The sequence below is a fragment of the Oncorhynchus gorbuscha genome, linkage group LG19 (assembly GCF_021184085.1).
Source record: "Oncorhynchus gorbuscha isolate QuinsamMale2020 ecotype Even-year linkage group LG19, OgorEven_v1.0, whole genome shotgun sequence".
NCBI classification, from domain to species: Eukaryota; Metazoa; Chordata; class Actinopteri; order Salmoniformes; family Salmonidae; genus Oncorhynchus; species Oncorhynchus gorbuscha.
In genome coordinates, this window is record NC_060191.1 from 40,670,374 (window position 1) to 40,686,392 (window position 16,019).

At 42.2% G+C, this 16,019-nt stretch overlaps 1 protein-coding gene across 3 annotated transcripts in view; it reads left to right on the plus strand.

Annotated features, from left to right (window-relative positions):
• LOC124005681 (limbic system-associated membrane protein-like) overlaps positions 1–16,019 on the plus strand; it is a 1,049,544-nt gene that overhangs the window by 906,339 nt on the left and 127,186 nt on the right. For 2 of the 3 annotated variants that reach the window (XM_046315131.1, XM_046315130.1), the window contains exon 2: positions 5,048–5,126. In XM_046315131.1, the coding sequence (XP_046171087.1) occupies positions 5,048–5,126 (79 nt within the window). Of the gene's footprint in view, positions 1–4,574; positions 5,127–16,019 lie in introns of those variants that run through there. The other variant, XM_046315129.1, reaches the window with a different exon arrangement.

The window sequence follows — 16,019 nt, forward strand, 5'->3', positions numbered from 1 at the left end:
GACATTTCAGTGCTAGTTGAGGGCTTAACAAGGTTTCTCCCTCGTCAGAAACCCTAAAAGGAGGTCAATCACCACTTTGTGCACAACATTGCCGTTCTTTGTGCCCATTCTCTTTTATTATCTTTGCTGCCAGCTTGAGTTTTGCTGACAAACGGCTCATAATGTATTGTGTAATTCATTGTGTTCCTCCTGTGATATATTGCTGACTGTGGGTGCCGTATCCTTTTTCCTGCATATCATGCATTTCACTGCCAGGAGTTCGCGTATGACGGGAATGTCAAGGTAAATTATGCATCCACCCCCCCCCCCCTCCCCCCACAACGAGAATGAAATGAATCAGAACACACTGTTGGTGGGTGTGTTCCCTTAATGTTCCCTTTCCCCTTTTAATAACGGGCCATATAGTAAGTTAGGTAATAGTATGATCTCAGGGGTGAGAATGCCTCATTGATCACCCAAAGTTCAGTAATGGTCCTAGAACCATTTGTGTTTATAACCAGGTTACCCTACACAGTTCGTGAAGAATCATGCCTGGCAGAGTTCAATAATGATCAACCCTTTTTTTAAACCTGAAATTGCTTCTCCAATATTTTTGAGTTTGTCATTTTGAAGAGGGGGATCGTTTAAATCAGGGGATAACAGAACTCTTTGCTCAGTTTAGCAGGCTTTAAATGGACCTCGTTTCAGGTTCTCGTTTTGAGGCTCATTCACTGTTCTCTCACTCAGTGTTATCTCACCACATTCTGCTCTTACCCAATAACAGCTTGTTCAAAGACAGAGGAACAATACTTTCTCCAGACATGTGGAGTGACAACGTGGTGCAAATAGCGATAGTCATGACTAATCTCCACCATGCTGCATGTTATGAGTAAGCATAAATATTCTGCGTAGGATTACGGTTGTTTTTCTCATCTCTAGAATGCCTCTAAAATTGCTGTCCTTCATGCAGGTGGACTTATATCTATGCATACTGTACCTTCAACATCTAAATTCACTCGCTAGTACAATTCATACTATATTACAATGTGATTTGCACAGTACAGTATGTCGTTCCCAACATACAACAGGGCTTTCCAGTGTTTCAATACCCCTGGTATCGCCGGAGCTTGGAGCAGCCCAGTGCCATGGAACTAGTTCTGTCAGTTTTCTTTCTTTCAGCAGTGTACAGTATGTGGGGGAGGTCTGTGTGAGGAAGGGCTGAGTGGGTTTCGCTAGTCTAGCGTGTGGTCGAGGGCAGCGGTCAGGCTCGGAATACAGATGAACGGTAACCATATCATATGTTGACGATATGGTGGGCAAAGAAGGAGGAGGGGAGTTCTCTCTCCCGGGTCTTCTCTCAGTGTTCTTGGTGCTCAGTCACGTCACTGTACTGCAGTAGGATAATGCTAATGCAGTAGGATAATGTACAGAATGTGAGGGAGGAAGAGAGAGCAGGGTGTAGGTCTAAATGATCTCGCCCATGTTGCATCAGTGGAAGGCTTGTGGCTATGAGCATAATGTTTCAATGGGATATTTAGGGCCTGATTAACGTACACATTTTGTACCAGAGCAAAAACCATCATTTTCAGAGGAGAATAAGAAAAATAACAGTGACACTTTACTTGACACCTAGCGTCCTAACACGTTATGACACGATCATAACCGTGTCATATGTCATGACAGCTGACATAACGTGTCATAATATGGTCGTAACACTGTCATGACCCATATATTTACAGCTGTTCTGACATATTGCGTTATTTTATGACTGTTCATGACACCTACATAAGAGTGTCAAAACCCACATTTATTCAAATGTGTTTTTCCCTGGAAAGAAGTTTCCTTTCATTTGAAAGTTAGTTTCTTAAGTCCTTTGTTGTTGTTGAAATGAATTCCTTACAGTCCTGGGTTTTTTTTCATCATATTTTAAATAAATGCACTGTATAAACACATCCATGAAGCGTTATGACCATCCTGTGTCACTTTACTTGGACTAAGAATATACACTTTATGACACTGTCAAGGAGCATCATGACCATCATAATCAAAAAGCCAGATAGGCCAATCACGTACATGCCCTTATGTCAGCCATCGATCAAAAAGAGGGTGTCTTGTCCTGCTCCTGCATTCATCCCAGTCATCAGCAACATACTATTGGGGTAGGTGCATGTCTCACATCAATGTGTGTGAAATGACAATGATCATTTCATATGGTCAATACCAGCAAATGTTATATAACATAAACATACTGTTGACAAGTAGGCTATGGTGTAACGGAATGTTTTCTCTTGTGTGGTAGGTTTTGTGGGTTTTGGCACTCTGATGAAGGTGTCATAACCAGCCACAAAATAATGCAATACATGTCACAACCGGCCTAAATATATGTCATGACAGTGTTATGACCATATTATAACAGGTTATGAAAAGTTATGTCAGCTCTCGTGACATATTATGACATGGTTATGACTGTGTCATAAGGCGAGGACACTAGTTGTCAAGTGTTACTAAAAGGGTAAGAACAAGGCTAGAACATGAAAGTCAAGAGTGAGTGAATAACATGAATCATTTTCACTTGACTGTTTAATGAATTGTCTTAATATGAACGTGTTATTGATCTACTTTAATGTTGAGGCCTATTCTCTCTTGCAAAAGAAAGTACATGCGTAATTAATCTGGCTCTGAATATGAATAGAGGAGTTTATCCATACTAAAAATCAAATAATCAATGGGGCTTAGTATGCATAGAGCTTGGCCATGTACAAACTAGTCTATCTTGCTAAAACTTCTCCGTTGCTTTTCGTAGAGGAAGATGGAGTTTTGTTCTAAGAAGCATGAGGGAGGATCCACAGCGGAAAGTATTTTAGTGCTCCCTCTAATGCACTAGTATTAGCACTTCCAGAAACTGTCCCATATTAATTATGCTCATAATTCTCTCCAATCTCTCACAGATGCAGTTCCATTCTGGGCTAATCTCACACTAAAGCCTCATTGCAGAATGCTGCTGATGCTGAAACTGAGAAACCAAGTGTGTTTTAGTGCTACTCTTCACAATTTGTCTGAACCACAGACTGTTCTTATTGGCCAGGGTTCCCCAACTGGCTGAATTTGGCCCACCAGGTTTTTGAGCTATTTTGTAATTGTTGGACATTAAAGACTGTAAAGACACCTGCAAATCAGCTCCAAGTGATTTTAATTAGGGAACTCTGTTCCAAAGTATTCCCACGCATCATAGAGAGATACTGTGTATGTGATCATATTCAAATGTTTTAATCAAATATTCTGTTTGGGCTTCTTGCGGTCAATTTGCAGTCTACAAATGATTTATAATTATGTTCCCGGCTCCCTGACCATCCGTTGGAGAAGAAAAAATGTCCCACGGCTGAATCTAGTTGATGATCCCTGCTGTAAGCTACTTTGGCGGTCAACAAAGGATTACATTCGATCATTAATCATAATAACAAATACTGGTGTTTATTCAGGATATAAACACAGGTTCTATGTCGGAGATGAAGACGGCATGCAGAGAATGCTGATGCTGTTTACTATTTTTCCCATTATGATCAAATGTGCAATACTGTCTGATTTCACTTTACAATTAATTAAGGTGTGGGGTGATTGAACATAAGGAAACAGCCTATTAAATCTGTTTCCTGATTAGCAAGAAAAAATAAAAAAAACTGTTCGGTTGCCACATTTACATTTCTGATGAAGTTGGAGGCATGCCCTTGCAACTCTTGCACCAGTAACAGCCAAAGTGAATATAATTACCATCCTTGTTAAAATCAAAGCCAATGTGTCTAGACACAGTTTTATGATGACAGATTGGGCATGACCCTATAAACAATAAACAACTTTACCCATCAGCTCTTTCATCATGTGGTGAGCGTATTAAAGATAAAAAGGAAAATGAATGTCTGAACAGTAGAATATGTTTCTGTAGCCGTTAAAGAAATACATTAGCTTACAAAATAGTACACGGAAATAATATTTTGAGTCGAAATAGTTTTCTAATGTAGGCTATATGTCAGAGTTCAGTTCAGGTGGCCGTGCATAGCCAGGTAAGATAAGGTGGCTATGCTATGCTATGCTATGCTCGACAAGGTCTTCAGTGTTGAGCAATTTCGCTCCTTAGTTGGGCTATACTGGTAGCCCTACAGTCCTTTTGAAATACCTGAGGTAGGCTATATGGGATCATAGAAATAGAATGACAGAATTAAAGTTCAATTCATTCTATTTCTATTTATGAGGGAAAGCAAGCACAATGCATCCAATACTGTAGGTTTTTAATGCACAGCTGAAAGGCCTACCACACACATTTGATCAAATAAAAATAAATAAACATCAATCAATTAAAATGTGAACTTGTATGCTCAAGAATTCAATTGCATTAACTACATTTTGCTTATTATTTCTTTGGGTCATGTTATGACCATGTTGGCATGTAGTCTTAACTTGTGGACCTTGAACAACAAGCGAGGCATTTACTTCGACACATGGCCAATGACTTTCCTCTCCTCTCAGCTGCCGACCGCAGTTGGGTCTTGCAGAAAGGGACCTCAGCTGGTGCTGTTGTCGTGACAACCAATAAGGGCGCATCAGACTCTCGTGAAGGGGGCAGCAGTGCGATGTATAAACGGGGGTGGGGTAATCGGGTAGAGAGAGCGCTAGAGTGAGAGGCGCTGGTGACTGGAGAGGTTTGAATTTCCTCCCCACCTCTAAAGAACTCTGCTGCCTGCTCATCGCTGCCTTTGCGCGGGAGCCGAACGCACAGTGGACTACAGCGCTTGCAGAGAGGGTTTACGGAATATATGTTTTCCTCCAAGCCGTTTTGTTTTCGTTATTTCAACGCATATTTACCTTCCTCAACATCATAGAAGCCCTTAGTCACACTTTGTCGTGGAGTAGGATATTGCCAAGGGTCGGAGCGCCACTTCAATTCCCTTTCAAAGTCCAAACACTTTTCTCTCGGATCTTTGCGCGTCCGGTTAGGAAATGCTGGTCGGAAGGAGACCGTGTTGGAGGCAATTGCAGGCTTCTTTTTTCAGACTCCTGTGTCTTATTCCTACAGGGTTCCCCGTCCGAAGTGTGGATATGCAGCGAGCGACCGACAACATTACTATTCGCCAGGGTGATACAGCGGTTATCAGGTAGGTCTCAACTCAACTTTCCATTCGTTCGCAGCCTCCAAGTGATGATGAGTTTTGTCTGCAGTGCATAGAACCAGCATGGAATTAAATTATCACTGATTCAATAGGCACGTTCACTAATGTGTAGGCTACTGTTGCCTATTGTGATCTAATTAAAAATATTGAAATGTCACCTGTTTTAAATTGTATCGGACATCAACTAAGTTAAATACTCATAAATGGGTTATTATATGATAAAAAAATAGGCTCTTTCGGATGAGAAATATAGTGATAAAAATAGGCTTTTTTTTGGAAGAGAGGATTTCAAGTGAATTATTTTCATTTGATCTGATATGCGATTTGATATAGCTCCATAGGCTAATCTACTATGTAGTCTATGCCTCAGTCACATTATCATCCCCAAACTGCAAAATAATGATGTAGCCTAACTCAAACGACAGTGCCCTGGTATTCATTGGAAGTCACTGAAAACGTTAAGTGCGTCATAGAATCGTCCAGAGATGATGAAGCGGCGGATTATAGGAGGCTACTCTTTTCAACGTGGGAGAGGAGAGGCAAGGGCTGTGTTGGGTAGCATACAATACATAACAACGCAGTTTGATTTCCCGAATTGCACAACAGTCCCAAATCGACCGGTTGTGAAAAATAAGTGCAAAGCACCATAAAAGCTTCACTGAGGATGGAATCCATCGTGTCTTTGTGCCTTTTGTTGTTGGGAGTAGTTTTAACCTATAGTTAATCACCTCCCAGACAATGCAAGGTGTCAATTTAAGGCTATTATGTTATTGTCGGACACGGATGTCATTAGTCACGTGGTCACCGACATGTGTTTTTGGTCTAGCAGGTCAGTGAGGGGCTAGGACTACCCCTCCCCCCTTCCCCCCAAAAGAAAATATTTGGAGGGGCCTATGCAAGACACAACAGCAATATTTCTCTCTAACTCACTCTCCCTCTCACACACACCTGCTGATTTTTTTTTTACCACTGAATTGAAAAGTATGCTAATGTAGAGTTTATTTCTGGCATAGCCTACATGGTAAAGAATGAACCATTATGACTTATGTCTGAAAAATAGCTTGGAGGAAATTGATGTTATGTAGGATATTTTTATTTTTCTGTCATGTTAAATGAGAGCAATCTGATCTTTATAGAGCAATATATTGTACCCATTGTGAGGTGTACACACTGCACTAGACAGAGGCAACGAGAGTATCGTTGTGTATTCGCTGACGGGTTGTCTATAGAGTTTGGGAATCATTGACCCAGACACACCCCTTACTGTGCTGTATTGCCCTACAAGGGCCTCTGCATGCCAAGCTGTTATATGTTCTCTATACATACCCTACGTGACCAAAAGTATGTGGACACCTGCTCGTCGAACATCTCATTCCAAAATCATGGGCATTAATATGGAGTAGATCCTCCCTTTGCTGCTATAACAGCCTCCACTCTTCTGGGAAAGCTTTCCACTAGATGTTGGAACATTGCTGCGGGGACTTATTTCCGTTCATCCAAGAGCATTGGTGAGGTCGGGCACTGATGTTGGGAGATTAGGCCTGGCTCAAAGTCTGCGTTCCAGTTCATCCCAAAAGTGTTCAATGGGGTTGAGGTCGGGGCTTTGTGCAGGCCAGTTCTTCCACACCGACCTCGACAAACCCTTTCTGTATGGACCTCACTACCCAAACTGTAGCCACAAAGTTGGAAGCACATAATTGTCTAGAATGTCATCGCATGCTGTAGTGTTAAGATTTCCCTTCACCGGAACTAAGGGGCCTAGCCCTAACCATGAAAAACTTTACAGTTGGCTCTATGCATTGGGACAGGTAGCGTTTTTCTGGCATCTGCCAAACCCAGATTTGTCCGTCGGTCTGCCAGTTGGTAAAGCGTGAATCATCACTCCAGACAACATCTTTGCACTGCTCCAGAGTCCAAAGGCGGAGACCTTTACACCACTCCAGCCGACGCTTGGCATTGTGCATGGTAATCTTAGGCTTGTGTGCTGCTGCTCGGCCATGGAAACCCATTTCATGAAGGTCCAGACTAACAGTTCTTGCGTTGATGTTACTTCCAGAGGCAGTTTGTAACTCGTTAGTGAGTGTTGCAACCGGGGGGCAGATGATTTTCTCGCGCTACGTGCTTCAGCACTCGGCGGTCCCGTTCTGAGCCGTTGTTGCTTCTAGACGTTTCACTCCACATACGTTTGTATATATAGTGCATCAATGCACTTGAACTAATACACAGTAGAATATGCTTGCCTTTTCTGCTCCATACGACTATATCAGAGCACATAATCATGTTCTAAGGGCAAATCACATTCATTATATTGAAGACGACATGAATTCAAGAACTATCCAGTGTCTCTTGACCTGAACATGTATATCACAGTACCATTTCATTAATTGTAGCACTTATTGTCTGTAAGGTGTGAGGGATTGTACAGATCAACATCATCATCATTCTTGCCCCTCGCTGGATTTTGTGTTAAACGCTCTACAACAAAGCTTTCTTAGTGTTCAACAAGCTTTCTCTGTGTTTAACCTTTTTCTGAACACCTCCAAAACAAAGGTAATGTGGTTTGGTAAGAAGAATGCTCCCTCTCTCCGCAGGTGTGATTACTACCTCTGAGGGTTTAGAGCTACTTGGGAGTATGGCTAGACGGTACACTGTCCAAAGCTGCAGGCTAAGGTTAAATCTAGACTTTGTTTCCTCTATTGTAATCGCTCCTCTTTCACCTCAGCTGCCAAACTAACCCTGATTCAGATGACCATCCTACCCACGCTAGATTATGGAGACATAATTGGCAGGTAAGGGTGCTCTCGGGTGGCTAGATGTACTTTACCATTCGGCCATCAGATTTGCCACCAATGCTCCTTACTGCACTCTATTCTCCTCTATATCACGGCACTCTATTCTCCTCTGTAAACTGGTAATCTCTGTATTCCTGTCGCAAGACCCACTGGTTGATGCTTATTTATAAAAACCCTCTTAGGCCTCACTCCCCCCTCTCTGAGATACCTACTGCAGCCCTCATCCTCCACATACAACACCCATTCTACCAGTCACATTCTGTTAATCCCAGCCCCTGTCCCCGCAGGAGGCCTTTTGCCTTTTGGTAGGCCGTCATTTTAAATAAGAATTAGTTGTTCGCTGACTTGCCTAGTTAAATAAAGGTACAACAAAAATTATAATCGTCATCTGATCCGGGCATAAGACCTATTGTAAGTTATAATAAAATGAGAAGCATTTAACTTTCAGTCTAGAAAACTATTCACCTGATCCTCTCATGCTGATGCAGTAGTGGAACAATGGGAATATCTCAAAGCCTATGGTAGCCTACAGCCTATATTGCTAACCTGTTGGTCAAATGTGTGCTGACCACTCCGGTGTTGTCACAGCCCGGCCCAGCAGGTTTAGGACCTATAATCCACTTACTGGATTTCCTCTCTCTTATCACTTCCATCAATTAAATTACTTGATCATCAAGTCAATCAATTCAAACGTAGTTACTGTTGAACGTTACCAAGGCTCAGCAATTAATATCCATTTAAAAATCTAGTCATTCAGTTTACTCAGTGCATTCATTTCCTTCAATTCTGAGTGAGTTTAGCCTTCACCCGGTCTGTACAGTAATAGATGTTCTGTTCAATGCCTAGTTGTTTTCCTTCCATACAGGGTCACTCACTGAGCATAATATTCAAACATGATTCCTGAAGTTACATTTGTGAACAGAAGTTGGCTTCAAGTTGACTTTGTAGTAGTTACCTCAATTATCAATGACTACACAACAAACTGCAGTTGTGCACCCTGTAGCCCAACCAAACCGTATGCATTTGTCACTCCCCAGTTTCAACAGGAAAATCTGATAGAAGAAAAAGGGCCACTATGAGAGAACTTTCAGGGGTGGGGGGCCTCTGGGTAGTCATTTGTTGCTTGAGAAAGTGTAGCCTGTTTGATTCCATAAGCTGATTTTGTCATGCTGTTGCGATATCCGTGGCCTAGAGAAATAATATTGCCGTGACTCCATTACCGATGCTTGCGGCTTAGTCATGACATTACAGGCATAGGTGGAGCTGAACCCTTAAAGAAACTATTTTGTTACACAGTAGCTGTGGTGTGCTAGTAACAATGTCCCCAAGATGAGAAAGAAAAAGGGCCTCATAACACATGCAAGAAAAATTACCAAAATACTTGGCCTTTCTCAACATCCGCCCTTTAATATTGATTAAAATAAGGGTTTTGTGAAGATTATTTGAAATTCCAGGTGTCATCAATTGTAGAATAATATCTTTATACTGTACATGCTTGGTGTGCAATAGTAAACCTCTGTTGTATAACATTAGCTTTAGCAACTATTTACCTTTTAACCTCATGTGCTTGGCTAGCAGCTCAGAGTTAATCTGTTAAACCCTAAGATTGTTTAAGTCCGTCTCATCACACGAGATGAGATTCACATGACATGAATGTATTAGTACAGCAGTCTCTGTCGACGCATTCTTTAGACGAGGTGCTGTATAGGTCCGCTGTAACTTAGAATCATGCTGATTGCGATTTATTGGCGTCTTTGGCTGTTTAATACCATTCATGTCCCAAACGTCTTGTTCCATCCCCAAACATTTATATCGCAGTGAAAACGTCCTACATTCTGAACCACTTTTGAGATTGATACCACCTCAACAACCCAAACGTAACCATCTCAGTCAAAGTGAATCACGGCTGCATCTCCAAGTTATTTTGTATCCCTTTGCAGCATTTCCGTGTCACAATGCTTTACTTTTTAATTGCTTTTCCACTTGTTGGCAGTCCTGTGGCCTTCAGGGTGCGTTCTGATGTGGGAGAAGTGCAGAAAATGGACAATTGCTTATTAAAGCATTAATGGCACAGACACTGTGATTGCTCTCCGCCAGGTCAATTATTATTGATTTGACAATATCCACTTCGTCTCGTAGAATTTGGTTGGAGATCATTGTGGGCTTGTGCTTTTGGCCTTAGGCCCGTTGCCACAGACACCCGAGAATATCCCATTTCTATTCACGTATGAGAGGCTCAGTGGGTTTAAACCTGCTGGGTTCAGATATATTAGATGTGTGAGGCGAGTTCTCATTGAGATCTACCGGCATAGCAGACCCCGTGTAGCTTTTTAAATCTACAATTTGTGATCTGGGAATCCTGTCCATTGTTATTTCAATTATTGACATATAAAAATGGTACACTTCTCCGTCCTTACCCCTTCGCTGTATACCAAAACAAATGCATCGGATCAGGATCAGACTGGAAGACATTGATGTTCGATGGCGAATGTGGCCTTGAAAGGATGATGTGACGTTATCTAGGAAATTGCTATCTTCTCAGAGTATACTTCAGCTCACGTTTGATTTTATTTGACATCTTCCGGGAAACATGTGTTGACAAACACAAGATGTTTCTTCTATGCTGTATAGTTGTAAGTATTTCAGCGCCAAGAATATGAGCCATCTACAGTATGTCAGACGTTCTTTTGAGGATAAAAACGGATAAATGATACCTACTCAATACTGTTTCCATGTCATTCAGGGGCATAGTTCCAAGTGTATGGAAGGATAGAGCACTTTCTAGCTCGTTTCATGTTATTTGTTTTAAAGGCTACTGAAACACACCCAAACCTCTCTCCCCATGAATTGTTGGAGTGTTGTCAATTCTCATTATAATGAACAGGACGTTTTATTTTAAGTTTGGGGTGGGATTTACAAAAAGATTGCCTCTGATTGTTTTAGGATTTACAACAGAGAATTGTTTTAAGTGTTGCTTACAATACTAGCTGCTATTGATCCCAGTAGAAAGTGGATGGCTTAACTGTTGACTCACGGATCCCAATACAAAATAAAAAAAACTCACAGTTAAGAGATTATGCTCATTTGCATAACACCAGTATAGAAAATGCATTTTCATTGTTCTCTTTAAGAACTGCGCATTGATCATATACCAGACTGATTATCCTATCTGTTATCTGTGTGTTCATTTTTCTTGGGCATATTTTTTTCAAGTCCAAAAGTTCCATTAAATCTATTAGAGTAATGTGGTTGTGTTGTTATGACCGTATAAATCCCCCCCTTATTACCTCTAACAATTGCCAAGTCATTGACTCCAAACATGGATTATCAATTTGGAAGAGCAGTTATTGATACGTAGTTTGTTAGCATACTCGGAAGGAGGGCACTTACTCTAAGTGTTCATCTCCAGTACTGTAATGTTCATAGGAGCTTAAAGCTCTACCAGGAATCCTTGGCAAGTGACCCTCAGAGGACGTCACTGGCATGGCATAGAGGATGGAAACAAAACCAAATCGGTTCTGGAAATATAAACACATTTGCATAATTCAGTTACGAGACATGTATGGCTCTCGCGTCCTGTTTTGAAAAAATTGAATTCTATTACTTTGGATAGGTCAAATGGGTAATGTGTTCCTGTTATTGCCTAATCCTGTTGTAGAAGTATTTAGCATAAATAACAAATAGTAATGTTTTACAACTATTACTATGCTTATACATTCCACAACCATATCACAAGTGTTGTCACATTTTAAATGGGGAAAAAACATTGGCTGGAATTTCATAAGGAGAAAAACTGTGCTACACAATTTCACACGTTTTGCCTCCGGAGGGTCCCTATCGCTCAACAAGTCATCCGACTGAGTGCAGGTTTTTTTACAGTTTATAGCGTCTCCCGGCCTTTTAGCATCTCTCACCGTGCTGTCCAGCGCTGCTCTGATGGGGTACTGACCTGATTCAAAGCCAGGGAGACCGGGGACACACAGCATTAGTACAATCACCACATAATCCTCTCTGCTTCTGCCCTGGCAGGACCAGGATTTTCAAATCAATTTCATTTTCACCCATGATGCGGTTACAGTTGAAAAGCTGTGCGGCTGCCAGCTTCGTCGTTAACTGTCTGTCCCATTTTGTTTTGGAGAATGAGGTTGAAGGGAGGGGGGGGGGGGTGTTTGGTCAGACATTTCCCCAATTTGAAGGTCTGTCGACGGTTGAGACAATTCTGAGAGCCTTCTGTCTGTGAACCATCTGAGAGCCTTCTGTCTGTGAACCATCAGAGAGCCTTCTGTCTGTGAACCATCTGAGAGCCTTCTGTCTGTGAACTATATGAGAGCCTTCTGTCTGTGAACCATCTGAGAGCCTTCTGTCTGTGAACCATCTGAGAGCCTTCTGTCTGTGAACCATCTGAGAGCCTTCTGTCTGTGAACCATCTGAGAGCCTTCTGTCTGTGAACCATCTGAGAGCCTTCTGTCTGTGAACCATCTGAGAGCCTTCTGTCTGTGAACCATCTGAGAGCCTTCTGTCTGTGAACCATCTGAGAGCCTTCTGTCTGTGAACCATCTGAGAGCCTTCTGTCTGTGTCGCATGCTGAACTGGAGTTGAATCTGTCGAAGGCAGGGCACGTTGTGTAGTTGTGATTGCGAAGATGTTATTGTTTTCGACGAGGCTGGCCGATCTTCGTGTTGATTCTTTCATCTGGATGGATGTCTACTCTGAAGGCATCCTGAAGCAAGCTAAGAGTTCAGAGGTTACTGGGACAGTTTGTAGCTTTACAGTTCGATATTTATCTGGCTTGGGACAAGTTTGTTTTCTCTGTCCTCAAAGTCTCTCTCAGCTTCCCAGAATTCCCTGAGCTCCTTTCAGCTTGGTGCTGTGTCGAAATCACTGTCCGTATTAACATCTCTATTAGGGTGGGGCAGTGTCCAGATGTTCATATCGCCACACCGTACTTCTCTCATCCCGGCATTTATAGTATTACCGGCTTAGTACACAAAGGGGTGCCAAAAAACCTGCAAAAGTTCCCATTGGGCATCTATCAACAGAATGAAAACAAGTAATAATGAATTTCCATGAAGGCTGCTAGCTAAATATGATAACAAGCGTAAATTAAAATAAGCAAATTGCAAAGACAGGCATTCCAGCTCATGAAGTTATACGTAGGAGCGACCGAATGTACATTTTGGTGAGTTTGGACATTTACAAGCGAATGTGAACGAGAGACAATGGGCAAATGAACAAAGTTTTGACACAAGGAAGGAAGAACAGTACTGAGTCTGAAGCAGCATGTGGGCATGCTGTGTCTGTGTGAAGTTTGGAGTTGCTAGGGCAACGGGCCTGCCTGCTCTGCATGGAGAAGATGGGGGAGGAGCAGCCAAATTGTGTTGCACTTCAACCCAGCCAAGCCGCACTGCCGGCTGGACTCGAACCAGGATCTCTAGTGGCACCGTTAGCACTGCGATGCAGTGCCTTAGACCGCTGCGCCACTCGGGTGGCCCCTAATAATATTAATATGAACATTTATTGAAAAACTTGGTTTCTTTGGTATTGACGGTATTAAAAAACCATCCCTTGGCTATTTCAAAATACCCCCCCTGTATACCGTATATACGGTATACCGCCAAGCTTAATCTCTTTCATCACAACAGCAACCTGGAGAACAGTCCAGAAAGTAGGCAACGTGAAATTGTTCACACCAATTACTCTGTAACAGTACACACTACAAAACAGTTAGCTTTGCTCAAATATCATTTCATTAAGGATGTGCTTCTCTAATGACAGTTTGAAACAATTCAGTTTGATTAGGGGAAGAAATTGATGCAATATGATATTTTTGCATGAACATATGAATTTTCCATTTTAAATTAATATCTGCTACTGATGGGAACTCAGGAGCTGGATCTGTCTGAGATGACTTATCTAAGCTTAGTGCACCCCTATTTCTTATAGTGAACCTGAACAATCTAAATAAAATCTGAATGATTGAGAATCACAATCAGCAGTTGGATGTTTTGCTAGCACAGACTGGAATGTGTTCCGGGATTCATCAAATGGCATTGAGGAGTACACGACCTCAGTCATCGGCTTCATAAACGGGTGCATCGACGACGTCATCCACACAGAAACCGTACGTTCATTTCCCAAACAGAAGCCATGGATTAAAAGTAACCTCTGCATCGAGAGGGACACTAATCCGGATGCTTAGAAGATATCCCGTTATGACCTCAGATGAACCGTCAAACAAGCAACACGTCAATACAGGATTAAGATTGAATCCTACTACACTGGCTCTGTTGCTCTTCGGATGTGGCAGGGCTTGCAAACTATTATGGACTACAAAGGGAAACCCAGCCACGAGCTGCCCACTGACACGAGCCTACCAGACGAGCTAGCTCGAGGCAAGCAACACTGAAGCATGCATGAGAGCACCAGCTGCACCAGCTCTTGACGACTGTGTATTAACGCTCTGAGTAGCCGATGTGAGCAAGACCTTTAAACAGGTCAATATTCACAAAGCCGGGGGACAAGACATATTACCAGAACGTGTACTCAAAGCATGCGCGGACCAACTGGCAAGTGTCTTCACTGACATTTTCAACATCTCCCTGACCGAGTCTGTAATACCTACATGTTTCAAGCAGACCACCATAGTCCCTGTGCCCAAGGAAGTGAAGGTAACGTGCCTAAATGATTACTGCCCCAGCCCTTACGTCGGTAGCCATGAAGTGCTTTGAAAGGCTGGTCATGGCTCACATCAACAGCATCCTCCCAGATACTCTAGACCCACTCCAATTCGCATACTGCTCCAACAGATCCACAGATGACGCAATCTCAATCGCACTCCACACTGTCCTTTCCCACCTGGACAAAAGGAACATCTATGTGAGAATGCTGTTCATTGACTACAGCTCAGCATTCAACACTATAGTGCCCACAAAGCTCATCACTAAGCTAAAGACCCTGGGACTAAACACCTCCCTCTTTAACTGGATCCTGGACTTCCTGACGGGCCGTCCAGGATCTATATACTAGGTGGTGTCAGAGTAAAGGCCAAAAAATTGTCAAAGACTCCAGTCACCCAAGTCATGGACAGTTTTTTTCTGCTACCGCACGGCAAGTGGTACCGGAGCTCCAAGTCTAGGACCAAAAGGCTCCTTAACAGCTTCTACTCCCAGGCCATAAGACTGCTGAACAATTAACCAAATGGCCACTGGATTATTTACATTGACACCCCTCCTCCATTTGATTTGACACTGCTGCTACTTTCTGTTTATTATCTATGCTTAGTCACTTCACCCCCTACTTACAGTACATGTACAAATTACCTCGACTAACTACTACCACGGCACATTGACTCGGCACCGGTACCCCCTGTATATAGCTTCGTTGTTTTGATTTTATTGTGTTACTTTTTATAATTTTTTACTTTAGTTTATTTGGTAAATATTTTCTTTACTCTTTCTTGAACTGCACTGTTGGTTAAGGGCTTGTAAGTAAGCATTTCATGGTGAAGTCTACACATGTTGTATTCGGAGCATGTGACAAATAAAGTTTGATTTGATGTGAGTTGCGTCCTCTCTAGTAGGCTACATATTTCCCGTAAAGCCCAATTTTCTACAGTGCATTTGGTAACAATGACGTAGCAAATTGCAATGGTTGTCACTCAACTAATAAAGCCTATGATTTGACATTGCGAAAGCCATTTTACAAGGATCTGAATGCTGAAAGTGCCAGATGTACAAATAGCCTATTAGAACAGGGATAGACCACGGAGCGTGAAAGGTGCACGCTCTGTGTACATCCTGACGTCGCTACTGGACGGAGAATAGGGTTTCACAACGACAAGATGGAGGAGAGCCTAGTCTCTCACCAAAGATCACATTTATTTTGGGAGATTACAAAATATGACCTTTTCATGAATCGTTTCAGTTGATAGTAGAACATGTTTCGATTAGGTACTATTTCCCCAACTTGTTTCTATAACTGTAGAAAGTCAAGCTATCTTACGGAGCAGCTAGCTAGCTAAAAGCTAGACTAGCTATACTGTCGCTAGTGACCTCCACCAAATAATTATTTCAAAACAAATGTCATT